Raw genomic sequence first — 21361 nt, forward strand, 5'->3', positions numbered from 1 at the left:
CTTTCCATGATATCAAGAAGAGTAAATCAACTCTACAAGAGTAAGCAAAGAAAGTTCAAGAACTTCAGAAGTTCCAAAAGGCCTGAAAGAGGAGAATCTTCTGGACACAGAAGATCTGACAAGAATAAGGTGACGTGCTATGAGTGCAAGGAGCCAGGACATTACAAGAATGAGTGTCCAAAGCTTCGGAGGGAAAAGCCCAAGAAGAAGTTTGAAAAGAAGAAAGGCCTTATGGCTACTTGGGATGACTCGGACTCTTCTGATCAAGAGTCAGACTCTGAAGAAGAGCAGGCAAACATAGCGCTGATGGCCACCGTTGATGATGAATCAGAATCTACATCAGACTCAGATTCTGAAGAGTTATTTTCTGAACTTTCTATAGAAGAGTTAGTTTCTAGTCTAACTGAACTTCTGGAAATCAAGGCTCAACTTAGTATCAAATACAAGAAGCTGAAGAAGCTCTTTGCATCTGAAACTAAGAAGCTTGAATTAGAAAATTCTGAACTTAGGGAAAAAGTTTTATAACTATCTAAAGATGCTGAATCATCTTCTAGTTCAGAAAAGTCTATTCCAAGCATGAACAATATTCTTAAGGAACATGACTTGAGTTTCAGGAAGTTTTTATCTAGAGGTATTGGCAGAAGTCAGCTAGCCTCCATGATATATGCAGTTAGTGGAAACAAGAGAGTTTGCATAGGTTATGAGGGTGAAACTCCATATAAACTTGAATCTGTTGATGAGATGAAAATCACATACAAACCTTTGTATGATCAATTCAAGTATGGCCACTCCCATGATATTAGGCTCACATCACATGCTAAGAGTTTCCACATTACACACACCAAGAAGCATGTTACACATACTAGAAAATATCATGTTACTCAGAATAGGGAATATCATGTTGTACCTCCTGTTAATTTTTATGTTAATCCCAAGTTCAATCAGAACTTGAGGAGAACTAACCCAAAAGGACCCAAGAAAATATGGGTACCTAAGGAAAAGATAATTCCTGTTGTAGATATCCTTGGCAGCCAAGAAGACAAAGGAAAACATGTCATGGTACCTGGACTCTGGGTGCTCGCGGCACATGACGGGAAAAAGGTCTATGTTCCAAGACCTGGTGCTTAAATCTGCTGGAGCTGGAGAAGTAAAGTTTGGAGGGAACCAGAAGGGCAAGATCATTGGCTGAGGAACCATAAGCATTGGTAACTCTCCCTCTATAACTAATGTTCTGCTAGTAGATGGATTAGCTCATAACTTATTGTCCATAAGTCAATTAAGTGACAATGGTTATGACATAATCTTTAATCAAAAGTCTTGTAAAGCTATTAGTCAGAAGGATGGCTCAATCCTATTTACAGGAAAGAGAAAGAATAACATTTACAAGATTGATCTTCAAGATCTTAAGAATCAGAAGGTTACTTGCCTTATGTCTGTTAGTGAAGAGCAGTGGGTCTGGCACAGAAGATTAGGTCATGCTAGTTTGAGAAAGATGTCTCAGATTAACAAACTTAATCTAGTCAGAGGACTCCCTAATCTGAAATATAAATCAGATGCTCTTTGCGAAGCATGTCAAAAATGGAAGTTCTCAAAACCTGCATTCAAGTCTAAGAATGTTGTCTCTACCTCTAGGCCACTAGAACTTTTGCACATTGATCTTTTTGGCCTAGTCAAAACAGCATCAATCAGAGGGAAGAAATATGGATTAGTCATCGTAGACGACTATAGCAGATGGATATGGGTAAAGTTCTTGAAACACAAGGATGAGTCTCATACAGTGTTCTTTGACTTCTGCACTCAGATCCAATCTGAGAAAGAGTGTAAAATCATAAAGGTCAGAAGTGATCATGGTTGAGAATTTGAGAACAGATTCTTTGAAATTTATTTCAAAGAAAATGGTATTGCCCATGATTTCTCTTGTCCTAGAACTCCACAACAAAATGGAGTTGTAGAACGAAAGAATAGGACTCTGCAAGAAATGGCCAGAACCATGAACAATGAAACCAATATGGCTAAGCATTTCTGGGCAGAAGCAATCAACATTGCATGTTATATTCAAAATAGAATCTCCATAATACCTATTCTTAATAAGACTCCTTATGAATTGTGGAAGAACAGAAAGCCCAACATTTCTTATTTCCATCTATTTGGATGTGTATGTTATATTCTGAACACTAAAGATCATCTGCATAAGTTTGATTCTAAGGCATAGAAGTGTTTCCTTCTTGGATATTCTGAACGCTCTAAAGGCTACAGGGTATACAATACTGAAACATTGGTTGTTGAAGAATCAATCAATATCAGATTTGATGATAAGCTTGGTCTCGAAAAGCCAGAGCAGTTTGAGAATTTTGCAGATATAGAAATCTCTAACTCAGACTCTGAAGAACCCAGAAGCAAAGTTTCAGAAGATCAAGTTGCTGCTTCATTAGAGAATCTCAGAATTTCTGAAGAGCCAACTATCAGAAGATCTTCTAGACTCAACTCTGCTTACTCAGAAGATGTTATCATTGGGAAGAAAGAAGATCCTATCAGAACAAGAGCATTCCTTAAGAACAATGCAGAATGTTAATTTGGTCTAGTATCTCTAATTGAGCCAACTTCTGTTGATCAAGCTCTGGAGGATACTGACTGGAAAATTGCCATGCAAGAAGAACTAAATCAGTTTACAAGGAATGATGTCTGGGATCTGGTTCCAAGACCAACAGGATTTAACATCATTGGAACTAAGTGGGTCTTCAGAAACAAGCTAAGCGAAAAAGGAGAAGTTGTAAGAAACAAAGCCAGACTGGTTGCTCAGGGCTATAGTCAGCAAGAAGGTATTGACTATACATAAACCTTTCCACCAGTGGCCAGGTTAGAATCTATTCGCTTATTAATTTCTTTTGCCACTCAACATAACATCACTCTGTATCAGATGGATGTTAAGATTGCCTTCTTAAATGGTTATATAGATGAGGAAGTATATGTCCACCAACCTCCTGGTTTTGAAGACTCTAAGTCTCCAGAACATGTTTTCAAATTAAAGAAATCATTATATGGCCTGAAGAAAGCTCCCAGAGCTTGGTATGAAAGATTAAGTTCTTTCCTTCTGGATAATGGTTTCACTAGAGGACAAGTGGCCACAACTCTCTTCTGTAAAACCTTTAAAAAGGATATTTTAATTTGCCAAATATATGTTGATGATATTATCTTTGGAACATCTAATGCTACACTTGGAAAGGAGTTTGCTAAGTCTATACAGGCTGAGTTTGAAATGAGCATGATGGGAGAACTCAAGTACTTCCTTGGGATCCAGATCAATCAAACTTCTGAAGGAACTTATGTTCATCAGACCAAGTATGTGAAAGAACTTCTGAAGAAGTTTAATCTTTCAGAAAGCAACGAAGCAAAAACTCCTATGCATCCAACGTGTGTTCTAGGTAAGGATGAGGTAAGTAAGAAGGTAGATCAGAAGCTCTACAGAGGTATGATTAGATCTCTTCTATATCTTATTGCTTCTAGACCTGACATTTTATTCAGTGTTTGTCTGTGTGCAGGATTCCAATCAGATCCTAGAGAATCTCACTTAACTGCTGTTAAGAGAATTCTGAGGTATCTGAAAGGTAATACTAATGTTAGTTTAGTCTACAGAAGATCTGAAGAATACAACTTAGTAGGATATTGTGATGCTAATTACGCTGGAGATAGAGTTGAAAGGAAAAGTACTTCTGGAAGTTGTCAATTTCTTGGAAGTCATCTGATCTCCTGGTACAACAAGAAGCAAGTTACAATTTCCCTCTCTACAACAGAAGCAGAATATGTTGCTGCTGCTGGATGCAGTACACAGATGCTATGGATGAAGAGTCAGCTAGAAGATTATCAAATATATGAGAAAATATCATAAGTGCTTCCATGGCTTCCTCTTCTTCTCAGAATGCTAGTTCATCTCCTCAGCAACAACATCAAAATGAACAAGAACAAGAGCAACAACTTATTCCAAAAATCACCTGTTTGATTCCTTTGGATCAGTTGGAAATCATCTGTGAGTTAATGGTAGATGTTGATAATATGGAAGAACATGAAATTCATCTTAAAGAGAATCTGGTGTTTCAAGGATGGGCACCATTGTTCTATGAATTTTGTGGACCAGTCTATCCAGACTTAGTGAAGGAATTCTAGATTCATGCAACTGTTATTCCTAAAGCTATAGTCTCTTTCGTTCATGGTAGATTCTTCCCCATCACTGAAACCACCTTGAGAATGCTGTTTGGGTTGATGAATTTTGAAGGTGCTACTAAAGCAACTCCAAGAACCGATTGGAATGCTGTCTACGTTGAAATCTTTACAGATGGGAAGAAATCAAAGGAAGTTAAGGATCTGAATAACATATACAAGATATGGACAAAGATTCTTCTAGGTTGTTTCTACCACAGGAAATCAACGAGTTCATCAAACTTCATCAATAGAGACCAACAATACATCATGTATTGCCTTGGTACGCAGAAAAAGGTGGATATCCCTTACATCATTTTTAATCACTTGTGGAATGCTGTAAAAGATTCCAGAGATGAAAACAGACTGAAGCATAAGAGGAATGTTATTCCTTTTGGGAGGATCATTACAAATCTTCTGGTTCAAACCAAGATGGTTTAACAGTTGGAGTCTGCTGGAGTAATCAATAATCCTTACACCATCATTGGGAGTACTCTGAACGCTCATACTCTGAAGAAAATGGGCTTAATTCAATCTATTGATTCTACTCCTCAAGCAAATCCAAAAGTTAGAACCAGAAGAGGTCCGGTTTTAGCTGATTTTGAGATGTTCTTCAAAAATGAACAACCAGATGTTATGGTTCATTATCTTACTATTCTCAAACAAGATGGTTCTAAATATGCTCCTATCAGGATAAGCAAGAAGAAACTTCTGACTACTAAGGATGGAGTATCAGAAGTCTTTCCAGAAGTTGCGCCCCAGCAAGAAAGAAGAACAAAGCGAAGGTTAGACCTTCCATCTATCAGTGAAGAGAAGAGAAATGAAGAGAAGGTTGATGAATAGAAGGAAAATCAGAAGAAAGAAGGTGATGTTAAAAAGAAAAGACAGAAGAAGGATGATGAGAAGGATGATAGGAAGGAAGAAGGAAAGAAGAAGAAAAAGAAGAAAGATAAGAAGAAGAAAGACAAGAAAAAGAAAGAAGAAAAGAAAGTTGTTGAAAGAGAAGAGAAGAAGGAAGAAGGAGATAAGAAGGAAGAAGAAAGAAGAAAGGAAGAAAGAAATTTCTAAACGAAAGTAGAAGGTGGTGATTCAGAAAAAAAAAAGGAAGGCTGTTAGAGATGAATCTGAAAGGCTTCACAAGAAGAGATCTTCAGGTATTCATATTTCTGAACCTGATTTTGTACCTGTTTTAATTTCAAAATCTGTACCAACAGAAGTTCCCCCACTCTCTCAACTAGAAATTCAACCATAAAAAGCCCCAGTTAAATCACCTCCAACCACCAAAGTTCTCACCCCTCCTTCTTCACCCAAGACTAAAGGAACTGCACCTAATCTTGTTTCTGACCACCCTGTTTCTTAACCAATCCTATAAATCTTACCCCTCAACACCCTCTTTCCTCCTCATACCACTTTCTCCATTTCTCAACCTCCTCCTCATTCCAACTCCTCTATTGTAGACAATCCTGAGGTCCGTAATAATGTTGCTTCTGAATCTTTTGATTCTGACTCTTTCAACAACCTCTTGCGTGATTGTAACTACAAACCCAAACCTCGCCCTGACCCTACTTTTGTAGTCTTGGATTCTGATAATGAAGCAGAATCATTGCTTTCTCTTGACAGAGAACCTGAACCCTACTTCATTCTGAACCCAGACTCTTCAACCACCAAATTCAAAACCAAACCCTCTGAACTCTTTGTTGGTGTTCGTTTTGAATTTTTAAAGCTTAAGGTAAAGGCAGGTTTAGATGCACTGAAGGTAGCACATAATTCCAGGATGGATTATGTTGCTTCTGGGAATCTCTAGAGAGCTTTCAGAAGAGAAATTCATTCTGACCTTCTGAAGCTTCAAGAAGCTTGTCTGGCTGATGCTCCTGGTCCTTTTGGATTTCTTAGGGACTTTGAAGAAAGCTACTTCTATCCCATCACCAGCTGAAAATCTCTTGAAGAGAAGGAATCTGTTGATGAGCTTGAAGAAGTGCATCCTTTGGCTATGGTTTTGTGGAAGCCTCAAGACAACGTTCTGACTGGCAACTTTCAGTCTTTATTCAACTAGCTTAGGGAGAATCCCTCTGTTAAAGCACCAAATATGGTATATCCAGATGTTGAATACCCATCAGAACCGGTTGCTCCAACTCCTCTAGAGAATCTGGCTGACATTCTTCTGGCTCTTGAAACTCCAGATGCTGAGATCCCTGCTCCTGTTTATGCTGAAGATGCTTTTGTGTCAGAAGCTGATGTTGAGAATCATGATGTTGAGAATCATCCTGCTGAGAAAACTCCTGCTAAGGAAAATCACTATGATGTTCTCATGGTTGAAGCAAATGCTGAGAATTCTCATGTGATGGACAATAACTTTGATGCTTCTTCTGCTGGACCTTCTGCCTCTGTTTTGATAAACACTATGAAGGCTCTTCAACAGAATCAAGCTGATCTGGCTACCCGTTTGGACAAGCACGAGGATACTCATGAAGAGTTCATATCATTCATGAAGAATAAGAAGGAAGACACTACTGAGATTAAGAACCTTCTGGCCATCTTAGCTAATAGGCTTGGACCGTCGTAGTCTGTCTTTGGTCTTAGTTTGTTTTCTTTGTTTCTATGCATCTGCTTTGACTTGCATCTGTTTCTCTCTTTTGTACCTTCTGATAGTTTAATCAATGAAATGTTATCTTCTTCACTCTGTGTGTCTTTTATCATCCGAATCTTTTAATGCTTTTTGATGTTATGACAAAAAGGGGGAGAAACATGATAATTGAATTGATTTATTATATCAGTTGCTGGGATTAAGTCTCAACATTTCCTAACATTATTTACAAGTTCTATGTCTTTGAGATTTTTTGCAGGATTGGAGATATTCTGAAAAAGCTCAACATAAGAAGCAAATACATGAGGAAAAGCAATTCTATAAAGAAGCATGCTCTTGGAGAATTGAAGCTAGCTTAGTGCTGTGAAGCTTCAAGATCAGAAGCAAGAAGAATGTTCTGATATTCTTCTTAGAATGATATGATACATTTTTTCTTAAGAATGCTCTGACACATTCATGTTCTGATAGATTTTGTTTAGTATGCTTTGACACATTCCAGGATGTAAAAAATGCTCTGTTACATTCAAGAATGTTCTGATACAATCAAGCATGCTATGTTTCAATTGATTACAAAGGAGAAATTCAAAGCTCTGAAGCTGTCCTATGGAAGCAAGAAGCAGAAGCTCTGAATATTCTGAAGTTCTATGCTAAGTGAAAGTCTCTACTGAAATGGAAAAATACTCAGGGAAGTCTTTTATTTATAAATTCTTCTAGTATTAATTTCCGGGGGAGATTGTTAATCTCATGGGGAGACATATTCACACACTCTGATTATATGCTTATGCTATATCTGTGTAATTATCTTTTGTCATCTGATATTCTGATTACAAATTCATATCAATTATATATGTTTTTGTCATCATCAAAAAGGGGGAGATTGTTAGAACAAGATTTGTTTTGATCAATATTATATGCTTTGATGATAACATTATATATGAATTTTGTATAAGACAATGTGGTACTCTAATCCTTTGCATTTTCCATTTCAGGAAATATATAAAGATTATGCACATTTCAGCGCTCGGAAGCACTGACTCAGAAGGTTCTGGATGGCTACATCAGAACATGCTCTGGCAAGAAATCAGAAGATGGTCAAGCAGAATCATAACATGGACTATGAAGCATCAAAAGAACATGAAGTCAGAAGCAGAAGCACTGAAGTTCTGAACGGTATCACGCTCAAGCTCTTCAAAGTCAAAAGCCAAGAAGATGCTCTGCACCAAGCTGATTGACTCTGATATTCAAACGTTGTATCTACAAATCTGAGTTCAGAAGCAAGTACAAGATGACAGGCTATTAAGTCTAATCTCTGACTGACAAAAGGAACGTTAGAAGCTACAAAAGGCAAAGTCAGTAAAAGCAGGAAAAGCATGGCTCGAGGTAGTTGACAAAAGTGTGAAACATTAAATGCAAAGATGTACTATTCACGCAAAGCATTAAATGCAACCCAACGGTCATCTTCTCAAACGCCTATGTATATAGAAGTTCTGATCAGAAGCAGAAAACGAACTCTTGCGCAAAATACCAAAATGCTGTCAAATTCAAAGCTCACGAACTTCATCTTAAACCTCACAAACTCTTGTAATATTTAGTGAGTATTAAGCTTAAAACTTAAGAGAAATATCACTGTTGTGATTATAGCTTTATAAGAAGCAAATCAATACTCTTGTAAACATTATTTTACATTGATTGTAAGAGGTTCCTAGAGTGATTAGTCTGATCAGTAGACTCTAGGAGACTTAGAAGTTTTCTAAGTGGTGATTTCCTAGAGTGATCAAGTTGTGATCTGTATACTCTAGAAGACCTAGAAGTTTTCTAAGTGGATAACCATTGTAATCAGTTGGATTAGTGGATTAAATCCTCAGTTGAGGTAAATCACTCTAAGGGGGTGGACTGGAGTAGTTTCGTTAACAACGAACCAGGACAAAAATAATTATGTTCATTGTTTTTATCTTATAAGTTTTTAAAGTCACACTTATTCAAACCCCCACTTTCTAAGTGTTTTTCTATCCTTCAAATCCCTTCTCTCATCATTCAGATTACGATGCCAAATAGCCACAACATCTTGAAAACCCCCCAAATTTTTGTTCCTGCCTGAAGCATTCATAACATCCATTCAATCCCCTTTCCTACTATCACCCTTCTTTTTCCGCTTCTTTTTTACCTTCACAGCCTTAGCTCAAAAACTATACATAAAACCTCCCACTTCGTGTAACTTTTTAAACAGAACTTTCCTTCCTCTAGCTTTGGATTTAGGAGCCGAACCAAGACCTTTTTCCATATCAACCTTGTTATTCACAGCAGCATGAGTTAATTCAGCTAATTCATAATTCACCCCAATATGATCAGGAACCTCATTGGACTGGAAACTATCACAAATACACATACCAGAAGAAACAAAATCAGGATGCCATCCAGACTGGCTACGATCCGATAACAAAGCAGATTTGTTTGCCTCCTTCGCCTGTCTGACTACATCGTCAAAAGAGCCAAGATCCTCCCCATTCCCCTCTAAAATAGGAGGAACAAGATTCCCTGATGCAGAGCAGGAAACCTCCTCATCAAACAAACTCCTAGGGCGCCCATCCTTCTTGCCAATATCCCCCTGTCGATACTATCATCAGAACCCACCTCACCATCTTCAAAGTAAAAGAAATTGGACAAAGAGGAACTCGTCCCCTTAGAGCGTACCCTCTTCTTCATAATCTTTAGAGGCCCGTAAGAATCTTCCCTCAACACCAAACTAAACACTGAATCATCAATGTTGACATTCAGATTTTTTGACAAAACGAAATGCAAAGGAACTCTCACCAAAACTCTAGCAATGTCCATATTACCTCCACCGATAGTTGTCTCATCAACATAGATAAACTTACCAATTAAATTAGCCAAATTCACAAAGAAATCATAACACCACGCGTGACATGGTAAACCATGAATACGAATCCATGCCAGCCTTAAAGAGTCCACCTCACTTTCACTTTAGGGTCTAATCGAACAAAACCACTGCTTTTGCCAAGAACACCCTTCACCAATTAAGTCTTGAATCAATCCCTCATCATTCTCCTCCCGAACACGTAAATTAGGACCAATGGGAATGACTTTGATAGCAAAAAAGCCCTCTACTTCAAGATGCGTTTGAATGTTGTAAGACTCACCTAGAAAATGCACCTCCCCGATATATGACTTGTATCATCAAATACTATCTTCATTACACTATCATACTCGAAGTTGCTATCATCAGAACCATCATCATCATCAGTCAGTCTTACATCATCAACAACCTCACTAGCCCTTTCTCCCATATCATCATTTTCAACCTTACCAACCACTGGTCCATTAACAGCAGTTCCTACTGCATTATCATCAGTTCCTACTGGTCCATTATCATTGGTCCTCACATCATCTTCTCTTACATCATTGGTCCTCACTTCAAATTCCTTCAACATCTCCTCAATTTCTACTTTTGCCTCATCTATTATCTTATTAAGTGGTATCTAATCAAATACAACTTCAGTCTCATCAATAAAAACGGGCTGGGACAATGTGTGTTTAATTAATACTTCAACACTAAGATGGACCCTATATAAATCAATATTCTCTAAGGCCCCTTTGTCATCTACCAACAAATTCATCCCAGTAGTTGGATTCTTATAATATATCTTGTCTATGTCTGCATAATTTAGTTCTTTAATACTACCTAACAACTCAAAATAACTCCACTTATCAGCATCTACTCTCAAATCAGAAATCTCACCTCCTTCGTACACACTCAGGTCCTCACTAGCAAATTCACCATTGTGGTGGATTGTAATATTTAGATATTCATCCATTTCAGACTATGCCCTAGATAGACGCGAAGAACATGGATTTTAGAAAGATGAAATTCAAAACAGAACAGATATTTCAGACATAACTATGTTACTAATAAAGATACAGAAACTTACCTCTGATGAAGTTCATCTTTGCTTTCACCTTGATTGTCGTCTCCGTCTTCGTTTGCAGAAGCTTCAACTTGGAGTTTCGTCAATGATAGCTGCGCTAGGGTTTCCTCCAAGAACCAACAATGAAGTTTATATTTCAATTATCTTTTTTATTTTATTCTTCACACAAAATAACCCACATGCAAAATAAAATAACCCACATGGCAACTTAAATAAACACGTGTCTGCCACATGTATGCCACATACGCTATTCCATTGACTTTGACTATCGAGGCTGACAGAAAGGACAAACGTGGTCGCTATTGAACAATTAAAAGACCACGTCGACACTTTTTATGGTTGGTTTGGAAAATGGTAGGGGCTGCTACTCCTATTAATATTAGTATAACAGAGTCATGATGGTAGAAGTGACAGTCGGATGCCGAAATTATGGCGTGTTGCATGAAGAAAAAACTATTGCAGGACAGATGCCTCATGAACTTGTGTCTTTAGATCGCAGCAGCTCGACTGTTATTCAGGATCAACAATACAAGTGGCCAACATGTATTTCTTTAACAACAGGAATTATTTGTTGGCTCGGTGCGAGTTCTTTAACATGGGAAAATGTTTGGAAGGCTTTGGATGATGTCAGTGTTGGAGACATCTATGCCACCAACATATACAGCTTTACGGGTAAGTCAAGAAAAGGTATCTTTTTTATTTTATGAAGATATATAGATTTACCATTGAAGTTTGAACCATAATCATCTTCAATAAATTGGTTTATCAGAAAAATTATTTAAACACCAAACATTTTGAAGTTTAATTTTTTGTATTGGTAGTAACTAGATTAATTAGATATTTTGTTAAAATTTACAGACCCTGCTTGGTTTTACCTTCATGTTACCTGTCTAACAGCTGCTTATATAGTCCGTGTTGCCGGATGGGGTACCGGTCTAAAACTTGGCAGTGACTCCGCTGGTATTACCTACTAAACTCATAGAGCATTCGACATCGCTCTCTTCTGCCTTGGAACCCTTCAGGTATGACCTTATATGTTCTTGATCGATTTCTGATATTGCAGATAATCACAGTCATATACGGCGAATGCTACTAATTGTAATACAACTAATATAAGTTTCTGGTATTGATTTTAGGTTTTCACACTACTATTAAGGCCGAACAAAGTTCACAAAATCAGAATCTACTAGAATTTCTACCGTTGGGGCATCAGATATGCAACGATCATCATCAGCGTCATCCACATCTTTAAAGGGTTCGATGCATTGGAGGTGTTTGGCATCCTCCTATATTAAGCAATGAGTTTTCAGTGTGCAGATTAACCTAAATGTCTGAATTTAATATGAACCAAAAACAACATAAGCATTTTGTTTTGCTTCATGGTGTTTGTGTTGGAGCTTGGTGTTGCTACAAGCTTAAGCCACAATTAGAACCTATTAGTCACAAAGTCGCAGCACTTGACCTTGCAGCTTGTGGCAACAATACAAAAAAAAATAGAAAATGTTCATACTTTTGCTGAATATTCTAATCCCTTGATAGAGTTTTTAGCATCACTTGATCCAAATGAAAAAGTGGTTTTTGTGGGTCATAGCTTTGGTGGAATGAGTATAGCTCTTGCAATGGAAAAATTCCCAGAAAAAGTTAGTATTGGAATTTTTTATAGAGTATTGCATTGTTTTTTCTGTCAGTTGCTTGAGTAGTTAATGATGTGTTTAGATTTTCCTATCGTGTGTTTTGATATTTGAGTATACATAGTTTTTATCTTTGATGTTTTAATGTAGATGGAGACAGTTAAAGTTGAAAACAAAGGCTATGATGAATAACGGTGACAAGCAATGGTGTCTCTCTCACACTTGGCCTACATCAAAAGAAATATGAAAGACATGACTTTTATAGTATAATAAAGCTTTTGTGGTTAGAGTTTTTGTGATTGATTTGATGATTTTGTGGTTTATTTTTCAAGTTATAGACTGTATCGAGTTTATTTTTCAGGTTATGATTTTTTCGGTGTAGTTGGATTGATAGTGCTTGATATTGAAAGTGAGGTTATAACTTTGTATCCTGTCTTATGTAGTTGGATTGATTGTTCTGGTTATGTTAGAATTTTGTTTTCATTTTGAGCTCTATTGCAGAATTGTTATGCTAGAATTCAGTTTTATTTTGATTTCTACCCTTTTTTGAGGTGATGTGGGACTCTTCATTATCCGTTTCGGCTTTATATGTGCAGGTTTCGATTTTCTTGGAGTGTATTGGCTCGGCAGATTTATATAGGATGCAGCAAGGTCGCTGGTAAGGTGCATATTTATTCTATATCGAGAGATACACTTACAAAACAAACTGTTCTTGAGAAGCACCAAGGTGCAATTAGCGCAATCAGATATTCTCCGAAACGTTTCCATGTTTGCGTCAGCTGATCTGAATCGTGAAGCTGTTGTGAATTGTGTCAAGGCGGGGCTGATTCACTTTTTTGGTTTGGAACTGCTATGTTGCAGGATAGGTTTGAAGTTGCAGGTGCAAATTGGTTCATTGAGTCAATTTTGGCCAAGTTTTGAATCAATTTTAGCTTGCTTTTGGACTGTTTTTTAGGTATGTGTCTGGACAAATTTTGAACATGATTTTGGTGAGTTTTTTGAATAAATTTTGGATGTAGTTTATTTTGTTTGAATTCATTCTCTTCTGCTGATTTATATGTTTTACCTGTTGAAGTATTGCTCCTGCATGTGTATTGAAGTCCCAGCTTGAAGTCTTTTGGATGTGGAGTATCTTGGTCACTAAAGTCCAATCTGTTTGTCTATTTTGGTGGTGAACTGCCAAAGTTTGAAGACTTAAATTCTCAAGTCATTTTTCCAATAAAACATAAATAAAATACTTTGTGACAATTATTATTAGTTGTATAAGGTTTGTCTAATGATGGCAATGTGAAAAACAAGGTGGGATAAGAAATATCCATGTGGGAGTGACTAAGTTTATTTCATACTATCTCTGGTAGTAAAACTTTATTTTGTTTGTTGATTTTCTGTTATTCATTAGGGCTCTTGGACTTGTACAATTACAGTAATATATGAAGAAAGAAGATGCATCAACCATGGCTAATTCTGCAGCCCAAAAGCACTTTAGACAAATCCAACACACATGCGTTTAGGATCTTATTTAATTAACAGTTTTTGGGGAAATATATGGTATTTTGGAGTCACATCTAATATTGTTAGATTTTTTAAAGTTTTTGGGGGAGTTTCCTTTAAGTATGACAATTGTGTTTTTGTTGTTCAAGCTCAAATTGATTGTTATGTGAGTGGTTCTTGCAATATATTAAGTATGTTGACTTTTTGTGAGTAAAAAAAAAAAAACAGTACAAACTGATGGTGAAGTTCAGAATCATGTGAGAATGTAAGTGATGGAATGTAATCAATTTTTGTTGTTTTTAATAAGTACATGAGTGATGAGTCTAAATAATACATGTGAGTCTTTACTATTTTTTATCTTAAAGTTAGCACTCTAACCACTCATAATATAATGTGAAATAAACCAATTGTAGATTCCATTTCTTCTATAATCTTTTGAATCCATGGGTGGATAAAATAGTAGCGCTTCATTTAATATTTAGAGTTTACAGCAGCAACATGATAAAATAGTAGCGCTTCATTATTATATTTCTCATATATATTATTATTTGGTGCCATTTAAACCATAGATTCATTTTTTGTTAATATCATTTATTATTTGTAATTTAATTAAATTTATTTCATTATCTTCTATAAATTATTTGAATAGTGATATTAATAAAATAATTATTGTTGCATTAAACTCTAAAATTGATAATTATTAAGAATTATTTGTCAGAAAAATATTTAAAAATAAATAGAAAAATTATATATTATAATAACATAAATTTTATGTAAAATAATATACTTTTTTAACATTTCAATATATATTATATAATATAACAGTTTTTGTTAAGTAACATTAGTTTGTTCAAAGCTCATACCTAAAAAAAAAAAATGACAGAACGGAGACACATTAAAAGGAGCAGGCCTAAAATCTTGCTTTGTCCCAAAAAAAAATACGGACATGTCCGACGGACCGGACCTATTTTATCACCCCTACCGGTATCCATATGAACGCACAAATATCTATACCATAATCCATACAAATTCACGGGTTATTAAATTTTGTCAATAATATTTTTATTTTAAAATTATTTTTAATTTAAGATAATATTTTTAAAGATAATATATAGAAAATTGAGGTATATATTATTTATGTAAATATATCACTATTATATGCTATTAATAACAAATGTTACTTTTACATTATTGAATAAATCTTAATTTTTTTTAAATGCTTTTTTTTATTTAAATATGTTTATAAATATATCAAAACAAATAGGTACAGGTTTATTGTCTCTTTTAAAAATAATAAATTCATTTGATTTGATAGTTTTGTCTTTTTTATTTATTTATTTTTATATTTTAAACCATGGTCCAAATTTTAATAAATATAACATTAAACTTATAAATCTTTTTATTATTCCAACTCAATCAATCTTAAAAAAAATATTTTTTTTCTATTTTTCACAATTGATTTTTTACAAATTTTGTGCTTAATAGTTTTTCTTAACAATAAAAGTTTTAGAAAACTTATACAATTATTTGCAGTCTTTTTTTTTTCTTCTTTTTTTCAATAATATTTTCATATTTTTTAATTTGTTTGATTTCTCATGATAAACTGGTGACATATCAGCGGTCCACACCAGAACCCCCTATGGACGCACGAGTTTCTATTAATATATACTATTTTTGAATTTTTTTTCCAATTTACTATTTTTGTTTAAACAAATAAAACATTTACATTTCAATTTCATTTATATTTCATATAAAAACACTTTTCGATTTTTTTACTTTGGACTATATGTATCTGATAAATACAATCCAACCCACACCAGAACCCGTGCGGACGCACGGGTAACACACAGTACCGTGTGAACGCACGGGTAACCAGGTCAAAATTATTATGAACGCACAAGTAGTACACCAATACACGTGTGAACGCACGGGTAACTAGACCAAATTTCGTGTGAACGTACGAGTAAGCACTCAAAATCCGTGTGAACGCACAGGTATCTAATATTTTTATTTTGAAGCAATTTTTAATTTAAAATATAATAATTTTTAAGATAATATATGAATAATTATAGTGTATATTATTGATGTCTTTCTTTTAAAATTTGAAAAATAGAGACAATTTTGTTCTTATTTAAAAAAATATGTCTTTCATTTAAATATTTATCTTTGATTAACTTATATATTTATCTTTGACTATTATTTATTTATTTTTTAATAATTTTTTTATTTTATTTAATTTGTTTGAATTCGCATGACAAACTGGTGACGTATCCACGGTCCACAGCAGGACCCGTGCGGACGCACGGGTAACCAGGCCAAAATCCGTGTGAACGCACGGGTAACACACCAGTACCGTGTAAAATTATGTTTCCACTGATTTTAAACTAATTTTAATTTTTAATATTTATTTGTCTCATTTATTAAACTTTACAAATGTTTTTATTATTACAACTCTATCGATCTTAAAAAAATATTTTGTTTTTCTGTTTTTCACAATTAGTTTTTAATAGTTTTTCTTAATAATAGAAGTTTTTAAAAAGGTATACAATTTTTTCGCTGTCTATATTTTTTCTTTTTCTCATGACAAACTGATGACATATCCGCAGTCCACACCAGAACCCGTGCAGACGCACGGGTTTCCCACTAGTTAAAAGTTAACATAAGAGCGAGGCAAAAGTATTATAAAAGTTTGTGTATTTGAAAGAGTATTTGCACGAAAAAATCTTACTTGTCTAAGTATTTAGAAGAATATATATAAAAACAATTGTGACGTGTTTGATTGTATGTAGGATGATTTGTAGAAATATTTTATACAAAACTTTCATGAAACATTTACTCTGATTATATCTTTGATTGCATAAATAAACAGCTTACATGACAAATGCTAATTTAATGAATGCTTAATTAATTAATGCTACTAAACTGAGCCTGAAAGAGTATACCTTGGCTGCTGCACTATCAATACAAGCAACATTAAAATAAATTTTTAATGGAGAAATATACCAAACTATATATTTTCCTTGCAACAAACAAGCATACAGCCCAAATCTTAGCTAAATAATTTTGATACAATAAATATTTTAAAAAATGGTGACAATGAAATGTAATTGAATTTTAGAAGCTGAGGTAAGACTCCACAATCCCCCATTTGTTAACATGTGGTAAATTAGAAAATTCTGCACAGTTCAATCCTCACTAAGAATAATATAACTAAAATCTGTATCACATTACAGACTTGCGTAATTCATCTGTTCCATGTGCAAAATGACACTTTTCCCCAAAAGTGCAGGATCCTTTGGTGAAATTTTCACACAGCTTGGTCTTGAAGTTGTTTGCAGGAGCAGAAGAATTTGAAGTGGTGTTTTTTCTCGGAGGTCCGGAGACCGAACTCACGTTTAGAATAAGGTCATGAACCATGGCACTAGCTTGTTTGATCTGATCAAAATTCCCCTCGAGTTCAATATTTCTAAGGTTAGGATCTTCATGATCCCTAATAGAAAGTTTAGCTCCTGTTATGCGACAGATTTGCTTGGAATTTACACCATTTTTTCCAATGACAGCTCCAGCAAGGGAAGCATTGATACTAATTTTTGCAGTGGCCGAGGCTCCAAAGCCGGCAGCAGCTACATGAGCTGGAGGTGGAGGCTCGAATCTCCCACCAGCCCTGCTGCTCTGCATTTGTCCCATGGGACGAGTATCTTCGTATGTAGGGACCGCGGGCCTGCCAAGCTCCCACTCACCATGGGCAAAGTGACATTTATCACCAAATTTGCAACCTTCAGCACTATTGAACTTGGTGCACAATCGGGTCTTAACAACCGGTGGAGAAGACCCGTCCGGGAAGGATGGCGGAACATTTGGATTTCTACCAACGGGTGGAATAGCAGGACTGCTACCAACATTGATCATCTGAGAGACAGCTTTAAAGCCTCCAGGAACGTAATGCAAGAAATGACAACCCTCACCAAAAGGACATCCAGAGGTGCTGCATAATAGATGAAATCATATAATATCAGACTAACATACATGTAAACCATCTCATCAGTTGCAAATTTAGTAAATATTTGAATGGCCTCCGCAATTCACAAATCATTGTAACAATTTGATGGAACCAGGTGAGCAGATACATGCAGCGGTTGTAACTAAAACAATTATCAAACACAGGACACATTAATATATCGATATGAGATTATCACCAAAAGAAACAGAAATGACAGAGAAATTGAAGAGGAATATGAAAATGTGAATAGATGCAAATTAGCTATCTAAACTTAGAAACTGTTTGGCTATGTGTTTCAAACCATAAATGTGTGTCACATTTCCGAAAAAACATGGAAAAAAACAAGGCTTCGTTTTGTAGCATCAAGAAACGTACGTTCAGTGGTGCTTAGTGATGAGTTTCCAAACACATACTAATAATAATATTCTGTATAAAGGAATGGATTGTTGGGTTCTTGACAATTGAAGGATGACCTGACCTACCCATTTCCTTGTTATTTTACAAATAAATTAACATGGCCTAGCCTATTCTTATTACTAATTCAAACCAAACAAATTGTTTAGCCCCAAAATAAACAGCAGGAGACATTGTATCAAACACACGAATCGGGACACAGGCAAGGAAGGAGAGCAAAACAGAGAGTTTTAGTCAAACCTTATGCCCAGAAACAAAGGCAAAAGGTTTAGTCATAATGTCACACAAGCATAAACGCAGAGTGATCAAAAACTAAAAAAATAAAGTGCTACACTTTCAAAGTAAATCAGAATTCATGGAGATCAAATTGATAAAGAACAATACAGAAAGAGGTCCTTTAACAGAAAAGTAGAAATAGAATATGCATAGTAAATGATTGTGAAAATAGTAACATATATTAGGCCCTCGTCCACCAATGGCAACTTCCTAGCAAGAAAGATTAAAGATATTACTAATAAATTATCAAGATAAGATTCAGCATCAAAATAGGATGAGTTTGGTTGTTAGAGAAGTCCCAAGGGTTTATTTAAGTTTAAATCATCATTTTTCGCAACCTAAAACCCTCAAATCATCATTTAGTACACAAAACCTCAATGAAATAAACATAAACCAATATCAAATACAGTCTTATACATAATTCCACTTAAAACCTATCAATCAAACCCCAAAATCTGAAAATTCCAAAGTTTTCAAAACCCAAAACTCAACTTAAAGATTACCAGACAATAGACCGTTTAAATCATTTCCTATCCCAAATATATCATATGCTCGCAATTCTTTGGTGGAGGATTTGGAGATTTAAAGTAAGGGAATTAATAAAAGGATTCAAATGTAACAACAACAACAACAACAACAACAACAACAAAAAATTGGATGACTACTTTCAATCAAAATTTTATCAAATGATCAAACTTGCATAATATAGTGCTATTAAGGAAGAAAAGTAAGGCACGTAGTCGTAACTTTAAATTAAACAAATTGCCATAATTGTAAAAGTTTGGTTGCAAACTGAAACTACAAAAGATACCAAGGCAAATGAGGGATATTTAGGGCTAAGCAATACAATATACAACGATCTAGATGAAGAAAAAATTTATTAGATAGAATTCATAATAAGTAGGTGAGGAATTCAATGACTTCAGAGTTAATGAAATATTTAAAGGTGCATCTACCAAGTAGTTATACTAGAAAAGAACAAAGTTAACAGACTATAATTTAGCATAATAGTTGGAAATATTTTCAAAAAAAAATAATACATAGCAGAAGGGAGCAATTGTTTTAATACACGAGGGATTATATTAAACACGGCTGTCTTCACCATTTTTTAATACAATTTCAAAAGTCTAACCGGAATATTTCGAATCATTTCAAAGTTTCACAAATTTTCTAGTTGGAACAGATGACATAGATTAAAAAGATGACAGACAGGCGAACTATGGCAGCAAATAACAGTCCTCGAGAAAATATAATCAAGGTGGCAAAAATACTAACAACACAAACAACATGCCTAATTGCCTATCAAGTATCAACAATACACAAGAGAAAACTGATACAGTCAAGACATCAAAATTATCCTCTCAGATCATGTATATATTTTGAATACCATATAGTGTCAGGATTTCCAAATATAATCCAGAATGAAGTAAATTAATGCTATGAATGATTCCCACAATCAATTATATTTTCCTCTTTTGATAGAACATGTCTTAAGCCATGTACTACTCTAGATATTCAATTGATCTGCATCACCTCTCTTTTACTCACAAAAAAGAGAAAATTGTATATATGTGGATCAAGTTTTGTATCTCCGTAGAACTGCTTTTGTTTATATATATAGCTCATCGAGCATTTAACAGAGCTGATCCTGAGAATCAACAATTTCAGTTCATAATCTTGTTATCATGATTACCAGTAAACCTGTACGAAAGCTTTAATTACCCAATTGATTAGTAAAATCACATGGATTCTTGTTACAGAAGATTGTGTATAAATTTTATGAAATTTGTACATATATAAAAATTGCATTAGATTTTTTTTACATAAATTAAAGATTTGAACCTGAAAAACTTTGTGCATGGCTTCGATTTGCTTCCTAAACCAGATTGAAAGGACTCCATTTCTGTTACAGAACATTAATTAAGTTCCCTCAGTTAAATTTTACGTTTCACCTTAAATTACTAGCTCATTATGATTACGATTTAACAAAATATTCAATGTTTAGTTATCAGGATTCAAAAATTAACACTATATTAACTTCTAATACACAACAAAACCTAGAATTAACGGTAATTATTATTCGACTCGTAGTGATAAAGCCTAGCACGAATAAGGAGGAGAAGGAGATGAAAAGACGTACCGGATCTTCCTCGTTTTCCGGCGCCATTGCCATTGAAGGAAGCTTCGGATCTTCCTCTTTTGCGATCCATTGATAAACCTCGCTGGATTTGAAGTCTAGGGTTTCGGAACGCACGAGAACGAAGAGAGAAGTAGAAAGGAGTTTAGAGATTTGGTTTATATACGTTGGAGGTTACACGCGTGTGTGATACTCGTTTGTGCCCTATCCTGTTTCGATTCGTTATTTACCAGTCTTCGTTTTTTGGGTTAAAAGCACTACTGTAGTAATTTGTTAGAGAAGTTTCACTTTTCACCCTCGTTGAATATTTACTAGTACTATCATTTTTTGTTGTTAAATTAAATTTAATAGAAAAAGTTTTAAAGTCCTCAAATACAAGTGAAAAGACAAAACTAACAAACCTATTTTTTCATTAAATAAACATTAGTATTATTTAATGCAGCATATCCAAATATATTCATATATATTTATTTGTAAATGAGAAGTATTTAGGTTTCAAAATGCATTATATAAAAACAATTAGAAATAACTCCTTGAAGACTTTATAAGAGAGTTGGATCGAAGTTTTATGTTTAAAAAGGTAAATTTTTGAATAAATATGATGAGTGATTTTTGTTAATGTTGTTATCAATATTGTTCCGTACGAGAATTAGAAATATATGGGGATCTAACGGATTTAATTTTCGAGGG

At 34.8% G+C, this 21361-nt stretch overlaps 2 protein-coding genes across 2 annotated transcripts; one reads left to right on the forward strand and one right to left on the reverse strand.

Annotated features, from left to right (window-relative positions):
• Positions 1-12049: 12049 nt before the first annotated feature.
• LOC131648475 (methylesterase 7-like) lies at positions 12050-13274 on the forward strand. Its single transcript, XM_058918227.1, has 6 exons — positions 12050-12197; positions 12262-12366; positions 12715-12767; positions 12855-12904; positions 12950-13121; positions 13215-13274. The coding sequence occupies exons 1-6, from the start codon at positions 12050-12052 to the stop codon at positions 13272-13274; spliced, it is 588 nt and encodes a 195-aa protein (XP_058774210.1).
• Positions 13275-16893: 3619 nt separating this feature from the next.
• LOC131648813 (zinc finger CCCH domain-containing protein 14-like) lies at positions 16894-20880 on the reverse strand. Its single transcript, XM_058918537.1, has 3 exons — positions 20675-20880; positions 20377-20437; positions 16894-17829 (listed from the first exon to the last, which is right to left on the reverse strand). Exons 1-3 carry the CDS (start codon positions 20742-20744, stop codon positions 17067-17069), a joined length of 894 nt encoding a protein of 297 aa, XP_058774520.1. The 5' UTR covers positions 20745-20880; the 3' UTR covers positions 16894-17066.
• Positions 20881-21361: the final 481 nt, after the last annotated feature.

This window comes from Vicia villosa, linkage group LG2 (genome assembly GCF_029867415.1).
Source record: "Vicia villosa cultivar HV-30 ecotype Madison, WI linkage group LG2, Vvil1.0, whole genome shotgun sequence".
In the NCBI taxonomy this organism is placed as follows: Eukaryota; Viridiplantae; Streptophyta; class Magnoliopsida; order Fabales; family Fabaceae; genus Vicia; species Vicia villosa.